The following is a 22305-nucleotide window of genomic DNA, read 5'->3' on the forward strand; positions in this document are numbered from 1 at the left end:
AAGAGATTAAAGCAAAACTACGTAAAGGTCGTAATCCCAGTATTCTTGTTTAACACCATGTTCGCATTTCAAGATCCAGTGAACGATCAAGTCGTATGCTAGCAGTTATACGCGCACCACATACTTCAATAAATTAATGGAAAACGGAAGGTAATTATATGAAATTCATTATCACGGCGCTCGTAGGATCAAAGAAATTCCTGCTTTTAAATGAAAACCAACAATTTTCCTGCTCCCCCCCCCCAACACAACTCGCCAGCCACGATTTGGAAGAAGAAGAAGAAGCGCCTCTCCAGTGTCAACATGCCCGAAACTCCAGTCACCGAGTGTTCAAATGTCCCGAGCCTTGGCTTGACTTTTCCGTGGACTGCTTGATTTTAAGTCGAAGGAATCTCTTCCATTTATCAGTGATGGGGACGCCGTCGCACGTTGGGACGTCGGGATTCTGGGGTAATGTGAAATTGGCTTTTTGTCGTGAATTGGACCCTCGAGGTGCGTGGTTTCGGCCACGGGCCAACTTCCACGAAGTTGGTCATTCCCGAATCCACCTTTGCCTTAAGCTTGTGCCTCTTAAATTTCGTCGAGCAGGCTTCCCTTTACCCTAGATTAAATTAATGTAGTCATTGCCTATTATCTCCCTAGGGGGTTAGTCCCGTCAGTGCACGCCATGCGGTGCACTGTCGGCATTCTTTGCAGCGTCCCTTCGGCCCCCTTTACGCCAGCCCTTTTTCGGGTAGTTTGTAGCCTACCTCCGACGGGAGCTAATTCCATTGTCTTCGATCCTTATTGTTACCAGGTCGGGGCACAGTGCCCTAAGTGAGGTTAGGTAGGTAAGGTCTAGTTAGGTCAGGACCCAGCATTCTAGGGAAGGTTAGGTTGGTTTGCGTCTGCGGGACCTGTCCCGTCGTCCTACGCTCGTCCTGCTTTTCCTAATAGCTTAGATTATATGTCTATAGGCTAGGCTTGCATAGCTTCTCTTTGGTGATGGTAAGCTAAGATAGTTTAGGTTAATAAGAAATGATCCAACAAAAACGTAGCTCATTGCAGTAGTAGTTTCAGGTTTTACCTTTCTTTTACCATTAATGCATTTTAGCTTTGAAAATATCATTATTCTACTTTTAATGTGTGCTTGTTCCTACACGATATACAAACCCTCTGTCCTTTACATTAGGAATTACTTTCGGCAAAGCTGGAAACAGCCATTAAACTTTCGGACAAGGTTGTTAGCCAGTTAACTACCGTCCGGTAGGTGGGAGTCCCGCCTGCCCGCATGTAAACATTCCAATTTGCTTTCGGCTGTCATGCGGTGCAGACGTGTGGGCTAGCTCCTGCTCTGATTGCTGTTTTCCCGGTGGGATCTTGTTTTTGCTTGTTCTTTTGTGCATTTGTGTGTTTGATATTAATTCTGAATTATGCAAACCCACGAATCATCTGTTCCTGTTCGGAAGGCTTTGATGCCAAGGTGTCGTTGGAAGGATATACGCCCTTGATAGCTAACTCCTCCTCCTTGTTTCTCCCACCTGGTGAACTTCCCCTTCTGGCTATCTTTCTTTTGGGAGCGATCTCTCCCTCGTCATCTTCACTTGCTTCATCAGGTGAAGTTTGTCGGGTGGGGGGGATGAAGACTATTTCTTCTCGGGGGCCTCCGCTCACTCCGAGTGGCAAACTTTTCCTTTGGAGCAAGAGGAATCTCCCTCTACTCACCTGACTTTGCTTGCTTCTCCAGGTTTGGCGGCCTAGTATCTTGAGGCAGCCGAGGTCCAGGAAGTGTGGATCTCCTTGGGGCTCTACTGTAGGGTGCTCCATCCGTGCAGGATATCTTGGCGCACCTGAGGCGTTTCCTGGTGGTTGCCCATGCTGCGGCCACCCCAACGATGACCACAGTAACCATGACAGCATTTGTGTAGCTCCCCACGTCGGTGTCAATGCACTTTCCAACTCTGATGTCCCCTTGGGTGGTGGACCAGACTGCCTTTCATGTTTCGGCACCCCAGTATGCAATGTTTATGCCTCCTGTTGTACCCGTGGTCCCAACTGCTCTTGCTGTGCCTCCTTTCCTGGTTGCTCCTGTTGGCCTGGCGGCTGCTGCTGTTCCTGTCACCCGGGCCGTTTCTCCTGTGCCTCCTGCCCCAGTTGCTCCTGTTGCTGCTCCTGTCGCTCCTGCTGCCCCGGCTGTTCCTGTGGTTTCTGCTGCTCCCTCTTGAATTGAGGACCTGCCTCGGGTGCTCAGGAGCTGGCGCTGGGAGCTTGGGATCTGGCACCGGGAGCTCGGAAGTGGGCTCTTGGCAACTGACACTGAGCTGTCGGGAGCCAGCGCCAGGTGCTCGGAAACTGGCGGCAGACGCTCAGGAGCTAGAGTCGGGCGCTAGTGAGCAGATGGGCACTTGAATGACAACGGGCACTTGAGAGGGATCATTGGTTGCTTGGGAGCCAAGTACTGCCGCCCAGCTGACGTACGTTCAGGAGAGAAATACTCCGACAAGTTGGTTTTTCACAAGAGGCAGCCATTTGCTCATACATTTTAAGCTTCTTAGCCAAAAACGAGAACATTTCTAGCCTTTGGCCTCGTTCTTTTTCCGTCCAGAGTCTTGCAGAACTAGTGGGACCTTCAGAACAAGAGAGAGTATTGTGCCGAGTGAGAGCGTTAAGATTCTACATCGAGAGAGCCAAGAATATCAGGGGATTCTCGTAACCTCTGGTGTTCTGTTAAGAACCCTTTACCTCCTGTCTCCAAGAATGCTATGTCTTTGTTTTTGAGAGACATTATTGTAGAGTCTCAATTGGGAATTCAGGAGAATAATTTACCGTTGTTAAATGTAAAAGCATGTGAGTTACGGGCAGTAGCCACTTCGTTGGCTTTTAAACGCAACCTCTCTCCAACTACCACAATTCGATCTACTTATTGGAGGTGTCGCTCGGTCTTCGCCAGCTATTATTTACAGGATGTTGAAACTGTGTTTGAGGACTGCAGTACACTGGGTCTGTTCTCAGCAGCCGGCATGGCACTAGGGAACGAGGGGTAGGAATGATCCTCCTATTTCTCTATCTCCTAGCCTTGATTAAGGTTGTTGGGTTTTTGGGAAGCCGGGGGTACTTAGTACCTGGAGTGCCCTCCAATCTTCGTTTTTAACGGACGGGTAATGCTCTACAGTATATGTTTTAAATGGTGTACGGTACAGTAACATAGTTTTATGGTCTTGTGTTAGTCGATGTTCATGTGTCGCCTAGGGCAAGGGCAATTGTTTTGTTTAAGCTTTGTCGAGTCATAGAACTACTCCCTGACCACAAAGCTACTGAAGTAGGGGCAATCCTGACACTACTGGTTATGTCGCTACAGGTCGAGATGAGCAACGACCAAAAGGCAGTATCTTCCTGCTCTTGTTTTCTCACATTACCCTACTTTATCATGTGTGTTGAGTAGCACATGTCCATTCTTCCCACCTCCTATTTTTATATACACTGTACTTATCAAGAAATTACAAGAACAGAGCCCATCCCTCCTCCTCCCACATGGACGTAGAGCATAAACGAACTGAGCTCTTTAGCTACGTTGTACCTATTCTTCCCCGAGAGTGGGCGGGGAACTTACCTGCACCAAAACAAAAGAGCTCTACCGCAAATTTTCAGTTCTTAACCTGCCGTTTAAAGTAGAAACTATGGCTGTGTAATTACTTGGTAGGCATATATACAGTAAAACCTTATTTTATCATAAAAATGTCATTTTTATTCATAAAATCCCTATTCTCTACTACATATTGGTAAAACAAATGCATCTCTATGTACATCCTGTCCTTATTTCATATTAATTGTTTATTTGCTAATTGCTCATCTTCTTATTGACTTTTTCAGGTTTGATTCTTGAACCAGGGAAAAGATACACAAGGCTGGTTGACGTTCCATTTCACATAACTGCAGCAGTGTTAGATACAATCACCGGTGGGGCTGGCAAAGATGAGATTGTTTCAGTACGTATTTCTTCTTACTGCAGCCGTGAAGCGATGTAAAAAGATTGTAGAACTGAAATTACCACTTTATTTCACAGAATATAATTTTTATGCTTTTTGAATTTATTGAAAATCCTTCTTAATATTGCTTTAGAATATTGTTTTGTTCTGTACTTTATGTGGAGGAGACTTAAAGTGACATGGTCGCAGTTAATGTTATGTTAAAGGCGAATTGTTTTATTATTTGGGATTAATCATACTCACTGTTGAAGATATCTTACATCTCCATGCCAGTACGCGAGTCGACATTCAAATGAAAGAAGATCGACTGGCTGATCCCGGAGGACTGCCTAGTACACCTGTTCAGCACCAGGTGTGTTTTGAATGTTTTAGCTGTTGTCAGAATTCTCCTTGCTGCCATTGTGTATAGGCACTCATTGGTATTTCATGGATTTGGTTGTTTGCTGCTTTCATAGTACTATACATTTATTTTTCCCAGGATACCTTCTGGAATCAAGGCTATGAACGTCAGGTTTCATATAAGTAACCCACCAAGTAATTGCATAGCTGAAGTTTCTAACACGCGTGGCATGTATTCAGAACCAGGCACAAGGGTCCCTTCACACCACTTCTATTTTATTCTGGCTGAAACTGAAGCGGCTTTCTCCACAGGGCTGCTTTTCGCTCAGCACATATGAGAGCCTTGCTCCCTGAATGGAATCTACCTTCTTGCAGCTGTAATGCCCAGGAGGGATTCCAGATCTTGTAAGAATGTTTTGGGTTTCTTGCAAGAAACCTTTAGTTCGCTTGGCTGAGTGGATTTTGTGTAGCCGCGCTACCCACCATCCTCTTCTCAGTGATGTATGTCAAATAATATAAATTTTCATAATACAGTTTATTATTTGGATACTTACTGTTGAAGTAGACCCCGCCTAGCCTCCCCGCAACTTTCTGAGCTGTCATGCAGAATTCTGACAAAAGCTGAATTTAACATTAAAAATACACCCAGTGGAGAACCAGTGAACTAGAACTAGACAGTCATCCTGATCAGCCAAGCAATCTTTTTTTTTTTTTTTATGCTGCCTCGCCTGCTGGTGCAAAGATACTGCTATCTTTTGACAATAGGTAAGTATCCAAATCAACTTTATTAAGAAAATGTATACATTTCCCACCTCAGCCACCCCACTTTGTCCCATATTCCAAAAGAAAAAGTGCTTGGTGATGGCAGGTGAGTGAGGGGTATACCTCCATTCAGCCCTCCTTAGTGCTGGTTTGTATACCAGCAAAAATATAGGATACTTTAAATATTTGGTATATTTTTCCTGAGTAAGTTATTTTTAAATTGATTTTATTCAATCTTGTCAAAAATAGCCTCCATCTCCCATTAATACAGGCAGTCCCCGGTTATCGGTGGGGGTTTGGTTCCCGATGGCGTGATGGTAACGGGAAATCGGCGATAATAGTGCCGATCCCAGGTTATTGGCGCCGACAACGAGGAATCTTCGGCGCCGATAAGCGGGGACTGGCGCGTATTGGTGGCGAAAATCCAGTTATCATCGTCGCTAGACAAGCACCGTAAAACCGGATCGCTGATAACCCTGGACTGCCTGTAATAAGTTTGGCTTTGCTCGCAAGTGATGTTAATCCCTCTTCAACCCTCACACTAGAGTAAGGCTGAGTATACCAAATCATGTTAGAAGATTCATATGTTGATACTTGAAGGATTTGTTCTGAAATGATTATGCAATGGAGCAAGGTATAGTAAGAAATATCTGGCAGGTTAGTGAGAAGAGACTAAGGGAATAGAGGAAAAGTGTAGACCTACAGGACTATGTGGAGGCAAAGGAATGGCTTGTAGTGCGCGGGTCACGCTGCATTGTAGACCGAATTGCACTACTTGGGTCCAACTAGAAGGTATAACAATTACCAGGTGATGAAAATGAGAGGTAAAACCTTGAAATGAGATCAGCTCCTTGTAAGGTTTCACCCTAGCACCTTGAGACAAGACTCAGAACTAGTCTTCGTGTGCTTCCAATATATTATTATGACAATTTTGCATTTAGATTTTTCTACTCTTTCCAGGCGTAGAACTACATAGAGTACATACTGTATAGAGGAAATGCTGACAAAAGCAGCATGTGTGCTGTATTGGTAACCTCCTGTTAAGCAGTGTATATTTGTTGCAGTGCTTATCAATCTGTTTGTTTAGTTCACCTCACTGGGATTGGTTACTACTAGGACAGTTGACCAGATTTTGGGGGTGCTAAACTTCTGTGACCAATACTGAAACCTAAGAGGCTGGTAGGATCGAAGATGAGTTAGAATGAGGCATGAAAAGTCATTATGGTTGATGAATGTTGCTATGAAATGAGAAATTAAATTTAGAGTTAAGCAGACAAAGTTTTTGCAGTAAGAATATATACATGTAATTTGCCATATTGCTTCATTTGCTGTAAGTTATAATTTTGTTATGGGTAAATTATTACATTCTGTGTAAAACAATTACAGTACTCTTCATTATCTGTCATGAGTTTGGAAAGTTTTTATTCAATTTCTTGATGGTAATTTTTATCTACACTGACATGGTCTTCTTTCATCAATTGTGTGTTTATTATTTTAATGCCACAAGGGAGCACAGCATCTCTCTCTCTCTCTCTCTCTCTCTCTCTCTCTCTCTCTCTCTCTCTCTCTCTCTCTCTCTCTCTCTCTCTCTCTCTCATGTATAATTTTGCTCGTGAGTGCTGCTGGCAGTGATAAGGAAAAGTCATAATATGTCCTGGAGTTGCATTGCATTACTAGTTACTTTTTTGTTCTTAAAATCTAAGAAAAATTTATATTCCATATTTTATTTTGCAGGTGATGTTAGAAGTGGATGGAATGGAAGTAATAATCTGTAATCTGTCATTAAATCGTGGGATCATCCAGGTGCCATTAAACCTAAAGTTTGATGTTGGATGTAAGATAGCATTTTATTCTACTGGAACAAACAGTAACATTCACCTTTCTGGAAATGTCATTGGCAGTAAGGAAAACTCCAGTAGTGACGCTCTGAAAAGTAAGTTTTAATGCCTGAAGGCAGGTGAATACAGTAGTAATCCCTTCTAGCCTTAATGGTTTATTTTAGATGAGCAGATCATACATTTATAGGGTAAAAAAGAATAGAATGCTTGTATGTCAAAAAACAAAAGAGGATAAAACTAAAAAGAAAAAGTCAAACTGCATACATTGCATTTTAATTACTCTTCATCATTGTAGTTGTATTTGATTTGTTTTGTACATAAATGCTGTATTCTTTTTACCTTTGTAGATTTCATAGTTTTACTGACTTAGTTTTAGTTTTTGATTGGTAAGGGTAAACTAGGAAAGAAAGACAAGAAAGCCAGGAATATGGCAGGATTAGCTTGAGGGTAGCGTACAGTAGGGCTTATTCCCCTATTCACCTTTAGATACATCCAGATGGCAGTCATAAAAACCAGGTAAAGCATTTAACCATTAATATAAACCAAGTAGATCACATGGGCATTAATAGAAACCTAGTAGATCACATGACCATTACTCAAGAGAGAAAAAGAAGACCGAGGAATGTTAGAAACTGCACTTATCACAAACTTTTCAATGGTGCAACAAGGCCTTATGCTGCCCGCAGTGCGAAGGTAACCAAACGCAAATAATATGATGCTGTTATAAATTGCACCACGGAGATGAAGTAAATAAATTCTTCCTGATATGACGAGTACAGAATGCTTACAATTATTTTAAGTTCCTCGTTGGATGAGTCGGTAGAGCTCTTGGCTAGCACTCTGCTGGGCCCGAGTTCGAGACTCCGGCCGGCCAATGAAGAATTAGAGGAATTTATTTCTGGTGATAGAAATTCATTTCTCGGTATAATTTGATTTGGATTTCACAATAAACTGTAGGTCCTGTTGCTAGGTAACCAGTTGGTTCTTAGACACGCAAAATAAACTCTAATCCTTTGGGCCAGCCCTAGGAGAGCTGTAAATCAGCTCAGTGGTCTCGTTAAACTAAGGTATACTTAACTTACAATTATCATGCACGGGTTGAATATTTTTCTTATGGTCAAGTCCAAAATTTATTTACTCTAGTTATGAAAGTTCCCTGACTGGCATGTGACTAAATACTAGGGTTATTGACACAATGGTTGCACTCGTGTGGTATTTGACAAGGGGGCAGGGGAGACAGCTGGGTGAAACGTGCTGTTCGTTGTGGGTGAAATCTCACGTGAAAAGTTCTGAAAAAGATGAACGCTATTGGAACGGGTTTTCCCAGCTTGGCGCTTGGGATTTATGAATGCGTAGAAATTCGCTCGAGTACTTATAGTTAAATGGCGGTAAAAAGGCAATGAGTTCGAGGTTGACAATGACTCCTGTGTCCGCAGATGAAATTCTTCCTTGGACGCAACAAAATAATTATTTAAAATTTTAAACAGGATTTTTAAAAAACCTAGCACTTTTGCTACGATGAGAGAGAGAGAGAGAGAGAGAGAGAGAGAGAGAGAGAGAGAGAGAGAGAGAGAGAGAGAGAAACTCCAGCAAAGTGAAGAACTTCTGGTTGGGCTATAATTTGCAGCCGGAATTTATAGTGTACCTTATCATTATTTCCTTGAGCGTCTTGGGAAATTTTTCGGCTGCTGTTTTGTCAGCGCTCTGTGCCTCACCACTAACGGACACATGATGCAAGTTAGCACATTTTTTAAAGCGATAGAACCATCCATAACTAGTAGAAAATATTTCATCTGCAGCACTTTTGCCAGCCTTAGCCTTCAAGTCATCAAAAAGGCTTTTAGCCTTTTCCTAAATAAGCATGAGGCTAAGTGGTACAGACCTTTGTCTCTGGTGAGCCATCCAGATACCCAGAAGTTTTCCTATTTCTTCTACTAGCTTCCCTCTTCTCTTGCTTATAATTGTTGACTGTATAGTCACAGCAATTTTAACATGTTCCATACTCTGCTCCTTTTTCTTAAAGATTGTGCCAGCAGTTGAACGATTCACGTTATACTTGCATGCTACGTCCACCATTTTTTCACCACTATCTAATTTCTTGATAATGGCCACCTTAGTTTCCATTGAGACAACTTGCCGCTTTTTACCACAGCCACTATCTTCACTAGCCTTATGCTTGCCATTGTCTGTGACAGATAAAGGATGGGCTAAATATTTTGTGATATAAAGGATAGGCTAAATATTTCATGATAAAATCACAGGAATAGCTTGGAGCACAACAGAGCGTGTCTTACAACTGACGTAGGTACAAGAGTCTGGGACCTTGGAGTTGGTGTACTCTACAGTGCTGTATGGCGTGGGGTAGCTGCAAAAATTGTAACTAAGCAGAATAGGTGCACAGAACAAAATTTGAACTTACGGGTGGCAAAGGGGAGCACTCCGAACCCAGTTTTAATTTGCATTCCTACTTGTTCATATCTGAATGTTCATAAGTAGGGTGCTGTCTGTATTTTGAAGGCCAAGGGTCTGTTGCTTCATCTGCCTCAATCTCTGTGCATTATGTTTTTCATTAGAGTTCCCTGACTCCTCCTCGAGGATGAGGGTAGACTTGCAATTTGCAGGCTTTTTTGTTGGAAGATGAAAAGGCACTTCTTGCTTCTCCAAGAATTTTAGCCCACAGAAAGCTTCCTACATGGTAATGGCTTTCTTTGTTAGGAAACATGGCCGCACTGGAGAATTTTTCAGAATAATCAGGCACAATTATTGCATGATCTAAGCATAACAGATTGCAACTTGCAATAAAGTCATTAAACTTTTAATAAATCCAGGACTTTCACCAGGTTCTGTAGGAGGGATGCTGAAACTACCAGTTAACAAGTTTTTTCTTCAATCTATATCTAGATTTTGTTGTTTTTTCCTTCTGTCTTTTAACACAAAACAGAGAGTTATGACAAGTGTTGTGACACTGACTTACAATATCCCATATATGGTCAACTCTACACCTGGTAAACCTTACAAAGGTGTTAGAGTGGTGGAAAGACTGCCGAAGATTCTTGGTAGGTTTATCCAAAAGAGCTCAAGCTCATGGCTGTAGGAGGAGTTTATACAATGCAAACACCCGGTCAGAAACTAGCAGAAAGATTGCTTCTTTGGGCAAAAATGAGCACTGTATTGGTTCTCTTGTTCATTCTGCAGAAGGACAATGTTTTTGGCAAGTGAGGATTCAGGCAGGACAAGTTCTGCCTATGGAGTGGTCATTATATCCGCGAGTCCGACAACTGCTGTGGAATTGCAGGAGCCCTCAAATGTACACTTAATAGCACGTGGATGACCAACAATGACCAGTCAACTACTACTCCTTTAAGGGCCCTCAGGCTTGAGCAGTGGAAGTGTTTCTTCAAGTTTGGCCCATTTCATATGCATATGCCTTTCCCTTTTATCTATTCTAAGGAGGTGTTGAACACATTTTGAATGCAAGAATTGCTCAATGACTCCTGTAGTGTCCTTGTAGCCTCAGAGATAAGGATTTTGGATTTTCTAGATCTCTCAATAGACCTCCCTCGTATTCTTCCCATTAAGGAAAAGTTGACTCAAACTACCAAATTCCATACGGTTCCACTAACTTCAGCATCCCACATTTAACTGCTTGGAGATGCTCAGGCGTCACCTCCCAATAAGGGAGTTTTCAAGGGTATCTCGGATTCTATCCTGAAGTGGAGAAACAACCTTGACGTTATATCAGAAGCAGCTGTTTGTGTATTGCTGCGGGTGCCGTTGTAGAGGAATTTTCAGCTCCTGTTCCCATGTAGACATCAAAGTTGCTCTGCTTTTGTTAATAGAGTAAGATTTGTTTGCTGTACTTTCAAGGTTACAGTTCCATGCTGCTTTCCTTGGTATTGTGCAGTATCAGTCTCTCTTTGGAATTTAGATGTAGTTCCAACATTTTATCTGCAGATCCCTTTGAGCATCTGAAATCAGTTCCATTGAAGTATTTACAATGAAACACACTTTTTGTTAGCACTATTGGTAGATATGTCTAACCCTACAAAGGGAAAATCTGATGTAAAAGCGTTAATGATGATGATAACCTTCATAGTCTGTTGTTACCATCACAACTTGAATACATTTTAATCATTTTCCATATTTTATGTGGTCTTGGCTTAATGATCTTGGTAAGCCAATTGATACACTTAACTTTTGATATGATAATGAATAGATTCTGGTGTTACTGTATATTTTGTCTTGACAGCAGCTGGAAAGTTTGCCGAAAAGAAGAGAAAGATGGAAATGGAGAATTCTACAGCTTCCAAGAAATCTAAGAATAATAAAATGCCAGAGACTTTAGCATCAAAAATGCTGAATTGTAAGTACAGTTGATGTGATTAGTGTCGATGTTGAATATTTTGCTAGTTATTTCAGCATAATTGTTGTATGCTTAATTAGGCATTCAAGTATAATAAGTGATCATTTTCGTGAATTCTTTGAATTTATGGTATTTGAAAAGTATGAAAATTAAAGACATTGAGAAGTGCTATGAAATGTTGTTTTACATAACTTGTGAAAAAAAGCTATGCAATTACAAGGCCAGCATTATCTGACAATATATTAAATATTTACAAAATACCTATAATACATGCACATTTTAATCTGCACTTCTAGAAATGAACAAACTATTGTTTGAAACTGTCTTAGAAAATGTCAGTCCGGCATAGTCATTCAGAACTTTTGCAATTGTTGTTGGTGCCTTGATACCGTGATGGTTCTGTTCGTTATGAGTGAGCAGATGTCTAAATCTGGTTGAGTTATGTGCTAATGCAGTTGTGTGTGTCTGTGTTTTCCCTCCACTTCATTTTTGATGTCCTATCCGGAGTGATTTTTTTTTATATGGACTTAGTATGGCCGTAGGGTATGGTTGTGATTTCTGATGAAAGATAGATGGTGAGGCTGGTTGGCATGCATCCCACTTGATAGAGTTTAAGTAACTGACATGATGAAGCAAGGGGAAAGAATTCTTTTGATCTCTTTGTTCATGATGCTGAGTCCAGTGTGGATGGACTGGTGGGCTTTAGGTGCTAGGAGTTGTTAGGAATTTATTCCCAACTGTTTGATTGAATAAAGGGATTTCATATTTACGTTAAGTGAAATTATAATACAGTAAATCCCTGTATTCACAGGGATGAGTACCGCACCCCCCCACGAATAGCTAAAATCTGCGAATACTTGAAACCCCTCTAAAGACACTTAGAACTGCCTATGTTGATAGTTTAAGCACAAGAAAAACCCTCTAAAAATGCTTATACCTGAGTTTTTTAATAGTTTTATCACAAAAAGTGCATTTAGTCATGAAAATGATATGAAAATACAGTAATTAGTGAATATTTCTCAGTGAAAAATACCGCGAATGGGTGAATTTTCCACGAATAATGTGTAGATACGTTCCACAGAGAAATCCGCAAATACATGAGTCTGTGAATCGTGAGAACGCGAATACGGGGGGTTACTGTAATTATGATTAAATAATAAGTACTTTCTTTTTAGGTAAATAAATGGACCGACTGGTTTAGATTATTTTGTCTATACGTAATTATTAAATAGTAATAATGGGCGATGAAGGTCATATAAATATCCATTAGTTAAGTCTTATTGGAATATAGATAAATAAACATATTTAAATATATTGCTTTGTTTAGTAATGTTAAGTAAATATGAGCTTCGCTTGGATAGCAATTCTAAATGAATGGTTAACGTTGTTTAAGTTTTCTTTGGGTAAATTAGTTATGCGATTCTTAACTATCGTGTAAGTAATGTCATTATTTATTATTAGATAAGATAAAATAATTATTGTTAAATATCTATTCATAATAAAATGAAAGTGATATTTGTATTAATTGAAATACTCTAATCAATAATTCGTAATATTCATAAATAAGAAGTGTTAAAGTTGCATACGAAACACCATTGACCTTTACGACTGGGCTTAGCCTAGAGCAAACGTCAGTTGGATCTGGACACTCCTGTAGAGTGGATGATGTCACTGCTTACTTAAGAAGCTCCTCTGCTTCTGGAAAGAATTAATTCAGAAATGAAGCAGATAAGTGCAATATATGTTTGTTATTTTAGGCCTAAATTTTAGACATATATACAGTATATATATTGAGGGCTTGTCTGGTGAATTTCGGCTGCAATTTCGAAGCAGTTGGTAAGTTGCCGATTAATTCATTTAATTTTAGATATTTTGTAATACTGCTTATTTACGATGTAGGATAAATAATTTAATTTCTTACAGAGTATTGCTTTTGTCGAGATATAAACCCTGGGAAATCCTGTAGTAGAGGGCTACATCTGTTGAAAAGTAAGAAAAGTATAATGAAATTTAGGAGAAAATTTGAAAAAATATTACTTTATGTAAGATTGCAAAATAAACGATAAGGCATGAGAAAGCAAATTAGGTAGTAGGTTGGCTAAGGTACCAGCTGCCTGTTGAGATACCACCATTAGAGAGATTAAAGTTCCTTCTAAAGCTTCCAGTACAGTCTGTTGTTGGGTTCCTCTCTGGTCACAGACTTTATCTCTGCTTACACCAACTGCAGAGAGTCTGGCATATTCATTTCATATCTTTTACTGTTGACACAATAACACTGAACACCTTATACTTCTTATCCTTTTTGATCTGTCCTTTCTTGTGTAGAAGAGACTCGCAAGCCTGGTAGGCATCTCTTCCAGGAGAAGGCCTCTCTGAAATCAACCACTACTCTTCAGTTTTGGATGGTGTCACTGCCTGTGTACACCAGGGTCTTCAATTGTCTGGATTGGAGTTTCCTTGCTTAGGCGAACACTTGAGCACAAAGCACACATTTCTCTCAGGTCCCTCTACCTCTTGTTTTTAGAACAGTGTGCAGGGCAGACTTAGTAGAAGGGCCAAGGATGCCTGGTGGTTTAGCAAAAGGACACCTTGCCCTTATTGTTTTCTTTTCCTTTATCTTTACCCAGGAATTCATTTTAAAAACCATCTCTGTCCTCCCTTCAGTGTCTGGTAAATATGAAGATGTATTTGTCCTTGCTGGGTGTGCCAGCTCCTCCCAGAAGTAAGGGTAGACATTTCCTTAAGCCGCCTGAGGTAGGACTGGGTCAAAAGATCCTGGGTGCTCTTCTTTTGGAGATCTGATGCTATCCCCAGTACTGTGGTCTGTGGGAACGATTGGTGATGGTCCAGAGGGGAAAAGAGAAGCGCTGACTTCTGCGAGGTAGTAACTCCCTTAGAGGGATAAGAACATCACAGTTCTCTCTTTTAGTACTCCCATTGTATAAAGGGAAGCCCATCTCTTGGGAGCCATCCCTGATACCCTTGTTGATACATGAGAGTACTCCTAGCTAGTCCGTAACACTATCTTCGGGCCAAACAGCAGTCCTTGATCTTTATGGGCCAGAGCACCCACCACCCAGTCAAGGAAGCTCGAAACTTCGAAAACTTTGAACACGTTCATAAGAAGGTGAGCTAACTCTGAAGCGTTGAACATAATCTTTGTTGAAGAAAATGCAGATCTTCCGGACGAGTCTATCAACCCAGAGAAGTCCCCCTGGGAGGAGGCACAAACTCCCAGGGAAGGAGCTTCCCCCACGGTATATGATGAATATCTCCTCTTAGATAATTTGGAAGGAGGAAAACTGAAGATGGCTCTTCCTTGATCCCTCTTCTCTGCTACCCATCCATCAACTTCACTCAATGCTTTCTTTGCCAAAGTAGAAAGCACCAACTTGATTATGTAATAAGCTGTATCGTGAATTTTATTTTTCAACTATAAAGTTGTTTCTTAATTAATTATGTTCTTGGTGTTACTGTCAGGTTCAGTATCCTATGACTGACGTAAATCTTTTATTGCCCTTCCAGTACAATTAGAAAAATCAAACCAGAGTAAACCCCCGTATTCGCGGTTCCACTATTCATGGACTCACCTATTCGCGGATTTCTCTGTGGAACATATATACGAATTATTCGCGGAAAATTCGCCCATTCAGAGTATTTTTCACTGAGAAATATTCACTAATTACTGTATTTTCATATCATTTTCATGACTAAATGCACTTATTTTGATAAAACTATTAGAATACTCAGGTACATGCATTTTTAGAGGGTTTTTTTTTTTTTTTGTTTAAACTATCAAAATAGGCAGTTCTAAGTATTCGGGGGGGCTGCGGTACGCATCCCCCGCGAATACAGGAGGTTTGCTGTATTCCATTTTGCTTAATCACATTTGTACAAAAATAGTAGGTAAATCCCGATATTAAAATTAGAATCCCTTGGATTATAAACATACCATTTTGAGTCCTTCTCTACCCACTCTCTGCATGACGTAGGTGTAGCTCCTCCCGCTTGCACATGAACAGACCACCTCTTTCTTAGACCTTGGGTTGGACTGTATAATTACTAATAAGATCATGCCATGGTAGTTGCAGCTTTGGCTGCTTCATTGCCTTTAATGCCTACTTGGGCAGGGTTCCAAATTTATGCATTTTAATCATTTTTGTGGAATTTATAAAGCAAAATTTTATTTTTTCAAGGAAATTTGTGCATTTTAATCATTTTTGTGTAATTTATCAAGCAAAATTTTATTTTTTCAAGGGAATTTTGGGATTATAATTCTGAAGGGTTTCAGTAGCATTTATAAAGTTACTGAAAATAAAAAATTTCTGCGATGGTGTATCCTCAGTAATTTTAATGACTAATCCTGTTGCACATAATTCTGGCATGAAATGAGCAGCATTGAGGGCGAGGAAAAACAAATCTTGTCAAATGGTAGCAACCAATATGTGGATACATACTAAAAATAAAAAACAAAAGCAAATCTGTTATAAGACTAGTTTAAAAAAAAAAAAAAGAGCATAAACCTTGATTCATAGTGATTCCCTCTTCCCATTTTCATTCTTTATACTGAAGTGGTGGTTTGGTATCATCTGTGGGGATAAGGTTAAGAAACAGCTTAATAATTCAATACTGTATTAGGTACTTGATTTGGAGATTGAGTGCATCTTGCACAGTCCAGTGCAGGGTGCTATCTCTCTCTGTCTCTGTCTCTGGTATATGGTACTTGATAAAGATAACAGCTTATGTACAGTAGTGGTGGTATGAAAAATCTATATTGTATTGTAAAAACCTTCCCAGCAAAAGGAAATTGCCTCCTTTTTTTTGAATAATGATTGTAAGTATTCTTACGTAAAGATTTCTTTTACAGCTTTTGAAGCAGAAGAAGAGGGAGAATCATTCTCGGATGACGAAATGGGTGAAGATAGTGAAGATGAGGAGGAGGAGGAGGATGACGATGAGGATGATGATAGCGATGAAGAAACAGATAGTGAAGATGAGGTGGAAAGTAAAGGTAAGTACAGAATTCCCAACACTTTGTATTTAACTTTGTTGTATGTATCTCAAATGGTAATGTCTATGTCTAATGGCATTTAACAAGTTTGTCAAATGAATCCTGCATGTTACCAGTATGCTAAAAATCATAAAAAAAAAAATGTATACACAAATACACAACAGCGTTCAAAAAAAATTTTTCATCAAAAGAATGTTATGTTATTAACGATTCCTATCTATCAAACATTAAAAAAAATATGACAAGATAAAAATTTTTGAGAGCGAATTACAAAGGTTTTATAACTTCCGAGAGAGAGAACGACATAAAAATTTTTCGTACACTAAATGAGAGAGAGAATAATAACTTTCCAATCAGGACTTCCTTATTTCCGTTGTTCAGGTACTGTCTTTCACTTTTCCTTTCGTGACCAACACTTGTAGTTTGCTGTAGACGCGTCATATCCGTGTGTCTTGACTAAAACTGTCCGCCAACTATTAGGGATTTGTCTTCTTAGAATTCACCAGTAATGTTGATTTTTAACAGGAATGTTTCGTTGTACAAGTGAAATACACTCATCCGTTTTTAACAGATTGTATATAGAAATCTGTTTTGTGTGTGTGTGTCGAAAGCTCTAACGGGAATGTTTTCTGTAAAATTTCAGCATCTTGCTATTTTACTGTAAAGTGGCTTAAATTTTGTAATTATTAAATTGACCAGTTTTAATGACCACTTAAAGGCCAACTAATAATAAACATGGAACATTGGCCTTATGACAATGTTTTCTGTTTGTTTGATGAAAAAATAAGAAATTTTATCCACAGTACTTTATCCATTATGATATGTAATGACATTTTTCCTTAGTAATCATTGGTATTTTTCTCCACACCAGCCCAAACAACGGGAAAGGGAAAACACAAGAATAATCTGTTAGACAGTGCAGCTCAAACTCCAAAATCTGGCAAGAATAAAATGGGTAAATCACCAAATACTGTTGCAGCAGCACCGAAGAAGGAGATGGAAGGAAAGGTACAGGCTCAGAATGGGGTAAGGAAATTATAATTAAATGTTGAACCATTTTCAATATGTACAGTGTGATCATTCAGTGAACCAGTATCTTATTTGAAAACTAAGTGGAAAATAAAATTTTGTGGTATAGAATTATGAAGAAAACAATAGAGAACTAGGATATCAAATTAAGAAAAGAATGGAGAAACATAGTGTAAACAGTTTTAACAAATGTTAGGGTGTAAGGTACACAAGATCAGTGTGAAGTAGAAAGATTGCTCAGAAAGTACCAGGAGTGGCCAAAGGCCTTTGACAAGCTCACCGTCACCATCCAACATCTTCACTGTAAATTATAATTCTTATACTGTAGAATGAGAATGGAAGGCGAGAGCAAAAGTTAAACCAGGGACCAGGATTACAGAAACCAGCAAAAATATCCATTAATTGTGATACCGTAATCCTTTTTTTGTTCCATGTCTTGAACATCTGAAAAAGAAAATGCAATGATTTTGATACAATAACATTTACTCACATTAATTGTGATACTGTAATCCTTCTTCTGTTCCATGTCTTGATCACCTGAAAAAGAAAATGCAATGATTTTGATACAATAACATTTACTCACCTTAAAAACCCATTAATCCTAAGGTGCAGTTCTCAGCGTCTCATAGCGATCATCTCCCGCGCATCTGGCTAACTGCAAAGATGTTCCTGTCCTGGCTCCTTTTAAGTCATCTGCCAAGGGTAGGGGCCCTGATGTCGGGCCCGTATGGTGACCGTGCCCAAGATGTGTCATCTTCCAGGTGTCTTGACCATCTGCTTGCATCTCCCCAGGCGTCCTGTGGAAGGGCAATTCAGCACAATCACTCTGCCTCATAGAATGGTTGTTTTAAGCAGCTTAGTTCATTTAAGCTACTTGAGGGAGTGGCACTTAACCTCTTATCCTTGCCCCTTTTGACCGTGCTATCCAAATGTCTGTCCCAGGTAAAGGGAAAGGACAGATCAGAATACTGATAAGCTTTATGTGTTGGTATCTGGGTCAACTTGGGTCGGCTATGCAGCGACAATCCCACTCTCAACATTCTAAAGGGTTGGCTATTAGTGTCTTCTTTCTAATTATAATAATTATATATATATATAGACACATACGCACACACACACATACACACAGAGGCCGTCCTGGGTTAACAGGGGGGGTTCCGTCCCCGGCCGAGCGCCGCTAACTGAAAATCACTGCTAACCGAAAAACGGCGACAATAGCACTAATAACTCGCTTAATGGCACTGTTAACTGGATATTGGTGCCGCTAACCGGAGACCGGTGCCATTAAGCGGAGAGACCCTTCTTTGGACAGAAGGAGGGAAGATTGTGTCATTTCCTTAGTTTGTTATGGGTAGGAACAATGTGCTAATGGGCCAACTAAACAGTAGGAATCTGATTCTGCCGACAGAATTTTCAGCTGTGTCAGTTTATGTAAGAACTGTAATGAACTCCGATTGTAGGCCTCTTCAGTGGCTCAGAACAGACAGTTATCATTCATGGACTTCCACGTTTAGGTCTTCAGACTGGTTTGGTAGGCATTTTTCAGCAGTATTAGTTGGTTATGAGCCCTTACATCTTATTTTGTGATTGGAAGAGAGATACTTTTCAAGTTTAGAGGATTTAAAGACTCCAGGATGTTTCAAGTAGTTCCTTGGTGGCTGTAGGAGGATTGGTTTCCCGTTGTGTTTCCTGTGTTGTATATCTCTATAGAACTCATACTTTTGGGAAATTCTTCTAAAATGCCTACATCCTTAAGTTTCCTAAGTGTTCACATGCTTCAGACATTCACGTTGACACTATAACCATCTTCTGCTAGCGTAAGGTCTTTTTGGGTGCGGACTGAAAGTCTGTTCTCAAGCTTGCAAGAGGTTTAACAACTAACGTTTTCAGGGGCAATGGTTAGTTTCTCTCTTCTGGATTTGGATTTTAGGTATTTCCTGAACTTGCACCTCTTGAGACAACTTCATTAAATTCTTTAGTTTCCCAGCAACTAAATGCTGTAAGTTTCAGCTATTACAGATTTTAGTTCAATGTTTCTTCTGCTTTAGGTAACTCTCAAGTAGACATTGCTGACAACTTGGACCCCAGGAAGTCAATAGGTCTGGTGTAATCAAGACACCTGGTACACCATAACTCTCTTTTGGGAGCCTTGATGTTTAGTTTTTGCCTGCAAAGCTGTAAGAGTCTTCAGTAAAAGCCTCTTGAAGCACTTAAACCCTCTCGTGGTAACTGTAGGACCTGTGAAAGTGTAAGAGAATTCCTAGTGTTTTGTGGAATGCTCCCTTTTGCATTGAAGATACTAGTCTCTTGTTCTTGCCCTGGGTTAGAGCAAAAAGAACTAGTTTGAGGCATTGCCCTTCTGAGGGTTGTTGAAATGCAGACTTCACCTTATTTAAAAGCAGTGAGTTTGACGCACTTCTAGGCCATATAAGGGCAGTTAGAGTGTACTCAGAAAGATTAAGCTTGTAGAGCTAATATTAACAATTTTGTGCATGAGGAGGAGTGAACACTACTATGTCTAAATACACTGTCCTTTTTACGTTTGTCATTTAGTCAAATTAGCACATGTAACCTCATCCTGAGTTATTACCTTACTGGAGGTAATTGTTCATTATGAAAGTTTTAGTGGATGTACTCAGCTGCTGAGATCAGTCAACAGCACTAGAATGGGCTCACCATCCAGAGGTTTGTTGCAGACAGTGGGCTGTGGAGATACCCTTTTATTGACCTGTTTGAGATCAAGTGGAGTCTTGTTTGCTAATTTATTGTTCACCAGTGCAAGGTCCTCTAGCTTGGGCAGCGGACACCAAGCTGTTGCCTGGTTAGGTCTAGACTGTAATACCTTTCCTCCTTTTGCTATGAATTAGGAGACTTTGTAAGTTGTCTCTTGGCATTGATTATCACAGGTGGCTTGGAAAGCTGGGTTTGGCAGCATCAGTTTGAGTCACCCTGCCCTATCAGCAGCATCATACCGTAGACCGATTTGCGTTAAAATCAACTTCTGACTTGTATGCAAGAACCTAACCCCGTTGTAGCTCTATGTCTACCTGTATATAATATACATTACGTAAATGATTAATTATATCAGTAGAACATTGTGGTAAAAAGATTGAAATAATGATTGTACATTACATTACAGTACTATGTGGGTGTACTTTACATAGCAAAGGTTTTATATTATGCCCTACCCAGTATGTCAGCCACTTTCTAAGCTTCAACTTACATCCATTTTGACTTACAACCGGTTGTTCAGAACCAAGCTCGGTCATTACTAGGATGGTACTTGTATTCTTATCAGTGTGCCAACAAGCACTGTTCTGGCCGAGACCAACTATAAGAGAAGTCTTTAAGACTTCTTGGTCTGTCTTATGGAGCCCTGGGGGACCATGAGAGTATAATTCCTTTGAGAACTCACAGTGGCTACTAAAAACATGGCTTTCATACATTAAAACCTGTTATTTGTTTAGCTGGATGTAATTAAAGGAGACCATAGGGAATTATTTCTTATTTATTCAACATATTTTTATATTATACTGTACATTAATTTTTACTTTGGCTTGTGTTCTATGTGAAATGTTATTACAATATTTTGATATGTGATTCTATATTGAATATATAGGTATTTCTCATTTTTGCTTCAGAATGGTTGTCATAAAGACATTTATCTCAATGAAGATTTTTTTACCAAGGATAGCAGTTGTTCAGGTTTCTATTGTTTAAGATTTTCCAGTGCTTGTAGTATGAACTAACTTTTTGACTTCATAAAAATCTTTCTTTTTTGGTAATGGAAAAATTCCATATATTTTCTTTTTTGTAGGCTTCCCAGAAGCAGAAAGGTGCTGAAAATAAGAATGTTAAAGGTAAGAGTGGCTGAGAAAACAATAAAATTTTGTTTTTCTTTATTGAATGAATCATTTTTGGTTCATGTTATTGACATTACTGTAGATAGTTTAGTCAAATCACAAATCAAATTAATTTCTAATTGTAAGCAATTCTCGTATTATACAGTAATCCTTCAGTTATCAGGATTAATAAAGCCAAGGGCACATTGGATAATGGCAGAATCCGGATAAGGGCTTGCGAAAAATCTAGGGGTGTTCATGGGCAACTCCATACCTTTCCTCACCCAAGCTTGTCAGTATCACAAGAAGGGGTACAGAAGAACCTTTTTGTTCTTCTGCACCCCTTAGGCATGTTTATAGATTCCTGTGTACCCCTAAAAATGGAGGATGACAGAGAAAAACATTGAAGTTGATATGGTGATATAATTTCATTATAAAATCTGTTTGTGTAGAGTAAACCTTTGCTTACGAAAATGAGGAAATTAAAAAAGAAAAAAAAAGACAACGATGTGTAATCTCAGTGCAGATCACATCATGTATTGCGCAGTACTGGCTATTTTCTCAGATCCAATGTAACCCCTGAAGACTACAAATGTACCGGGGGGGGGGGGGACATGTACCCCAGGTTGGGAACCCCTGCTGTAAACACTCAATATGCTTATAAACAACACCCATTACACTTCAAACTGAGAGCCTAATGCAAAAGGCAAATATCTACCTTTCTCCCCATATTTTTAACAAAATATACTGTATGAATACACTTTGGAAAAATGTAACTCCTTCTTTTTCTCTCTCTCGTAAATGACAGTTCAGTAGTTAGGTAGCCTATCAGTGTTCACCCAGAGCCTACCATGGTTTTATGACCATTAATGTATTTTTACACGGCAACTTTCCTATCAGTTATTGCCATATTGTATTAACATACACGAGATACAAACTGTGTATGTGTGAACTATTGACCTAGGCTAGGTGTTAAATTTACAGTATCCACTTGCATAAGTCAAATAGGCTATTACAGATGTATTTAATATTTACACTGTATTATCATCATGTAAAAATCATCATCCTATACGTAGATGATAACCAATTGGTCGTCATTTTCAATGACTAATGTTTATGTTCTCAAAATCAGCTGAGCCTACTGGCAAAAGAATAA

The 22305-nt window shown here is 39.6% G+C and overlaps 1 protein-coding gene across 6 annotated transcripts in view; it reads left to right on the forward strand.

The window, feature by feature from the left end:
- The first annotated feature begins 249 nt into the window (after positions 1 to 249).
- LOC136825638 (46 kDa FK506-binding nuclear protein-like) overlaps positions 250 to 22305 on the forward strand; it is a 30809-nt gene continuing 8753 nt past the window's right edge. For 2 of the 6 annotated variants that reach the window (XR_010849385.1, XM_067082266.1), the window contains exons 1-7: positions 250 to 450; positions 3850 to 3965; positions 6801 to 6999; positions 11154 to 11267; positions 16135 to 16278; positions 17150 to 17304; positions 21125 to 21167. Coding sequence is in view for 4 of the 6 variants with exons in the window: in XM_067082266.1 (XP_066938367.1) it covers positions 411 to 450; positions 3850 to 3965; positions 6801 to 6999; positions 11154 to 11267; positions 16135 to 16278; positions 17150 to 17304; positions 21125 to 21167 (811 nt within the window). In the remaining 2 variants the exon portion in view is untranslated. Of the gene's footprint in view, positions 451 to 3849; positions 3966 to 4238; positions 4318 to 6800; positions 7000 to 11153; positions 11268 to 16134; positions 16279 to 17149; positions 17305 to 21124; positions 21168 to 22305 lie in introns of all 6 variants that reach the window. The other 4 variants (XR_010849386.1, XM_067082268.1, XM_067082270.1 and 1 more) reach the window with 3 other exon arrangements.

The sequence above is a fragment of the Macrobrachium rosenbergii genome, chromosome 39 (genome assembly GCF_040412425.1).
Source record: "Macrobrachium rosenbergii isolate ZJJX-2024 chromosome 39, ASM4041242v1, whole genome shotgun sequence".
Lineage (NCBI taxonomy): Eukaryota > Metazoa > Arthropoda > Malacostraca > Decapoda > Palaemonidae > Macrobrachium > Macrobrachium rosenbergii.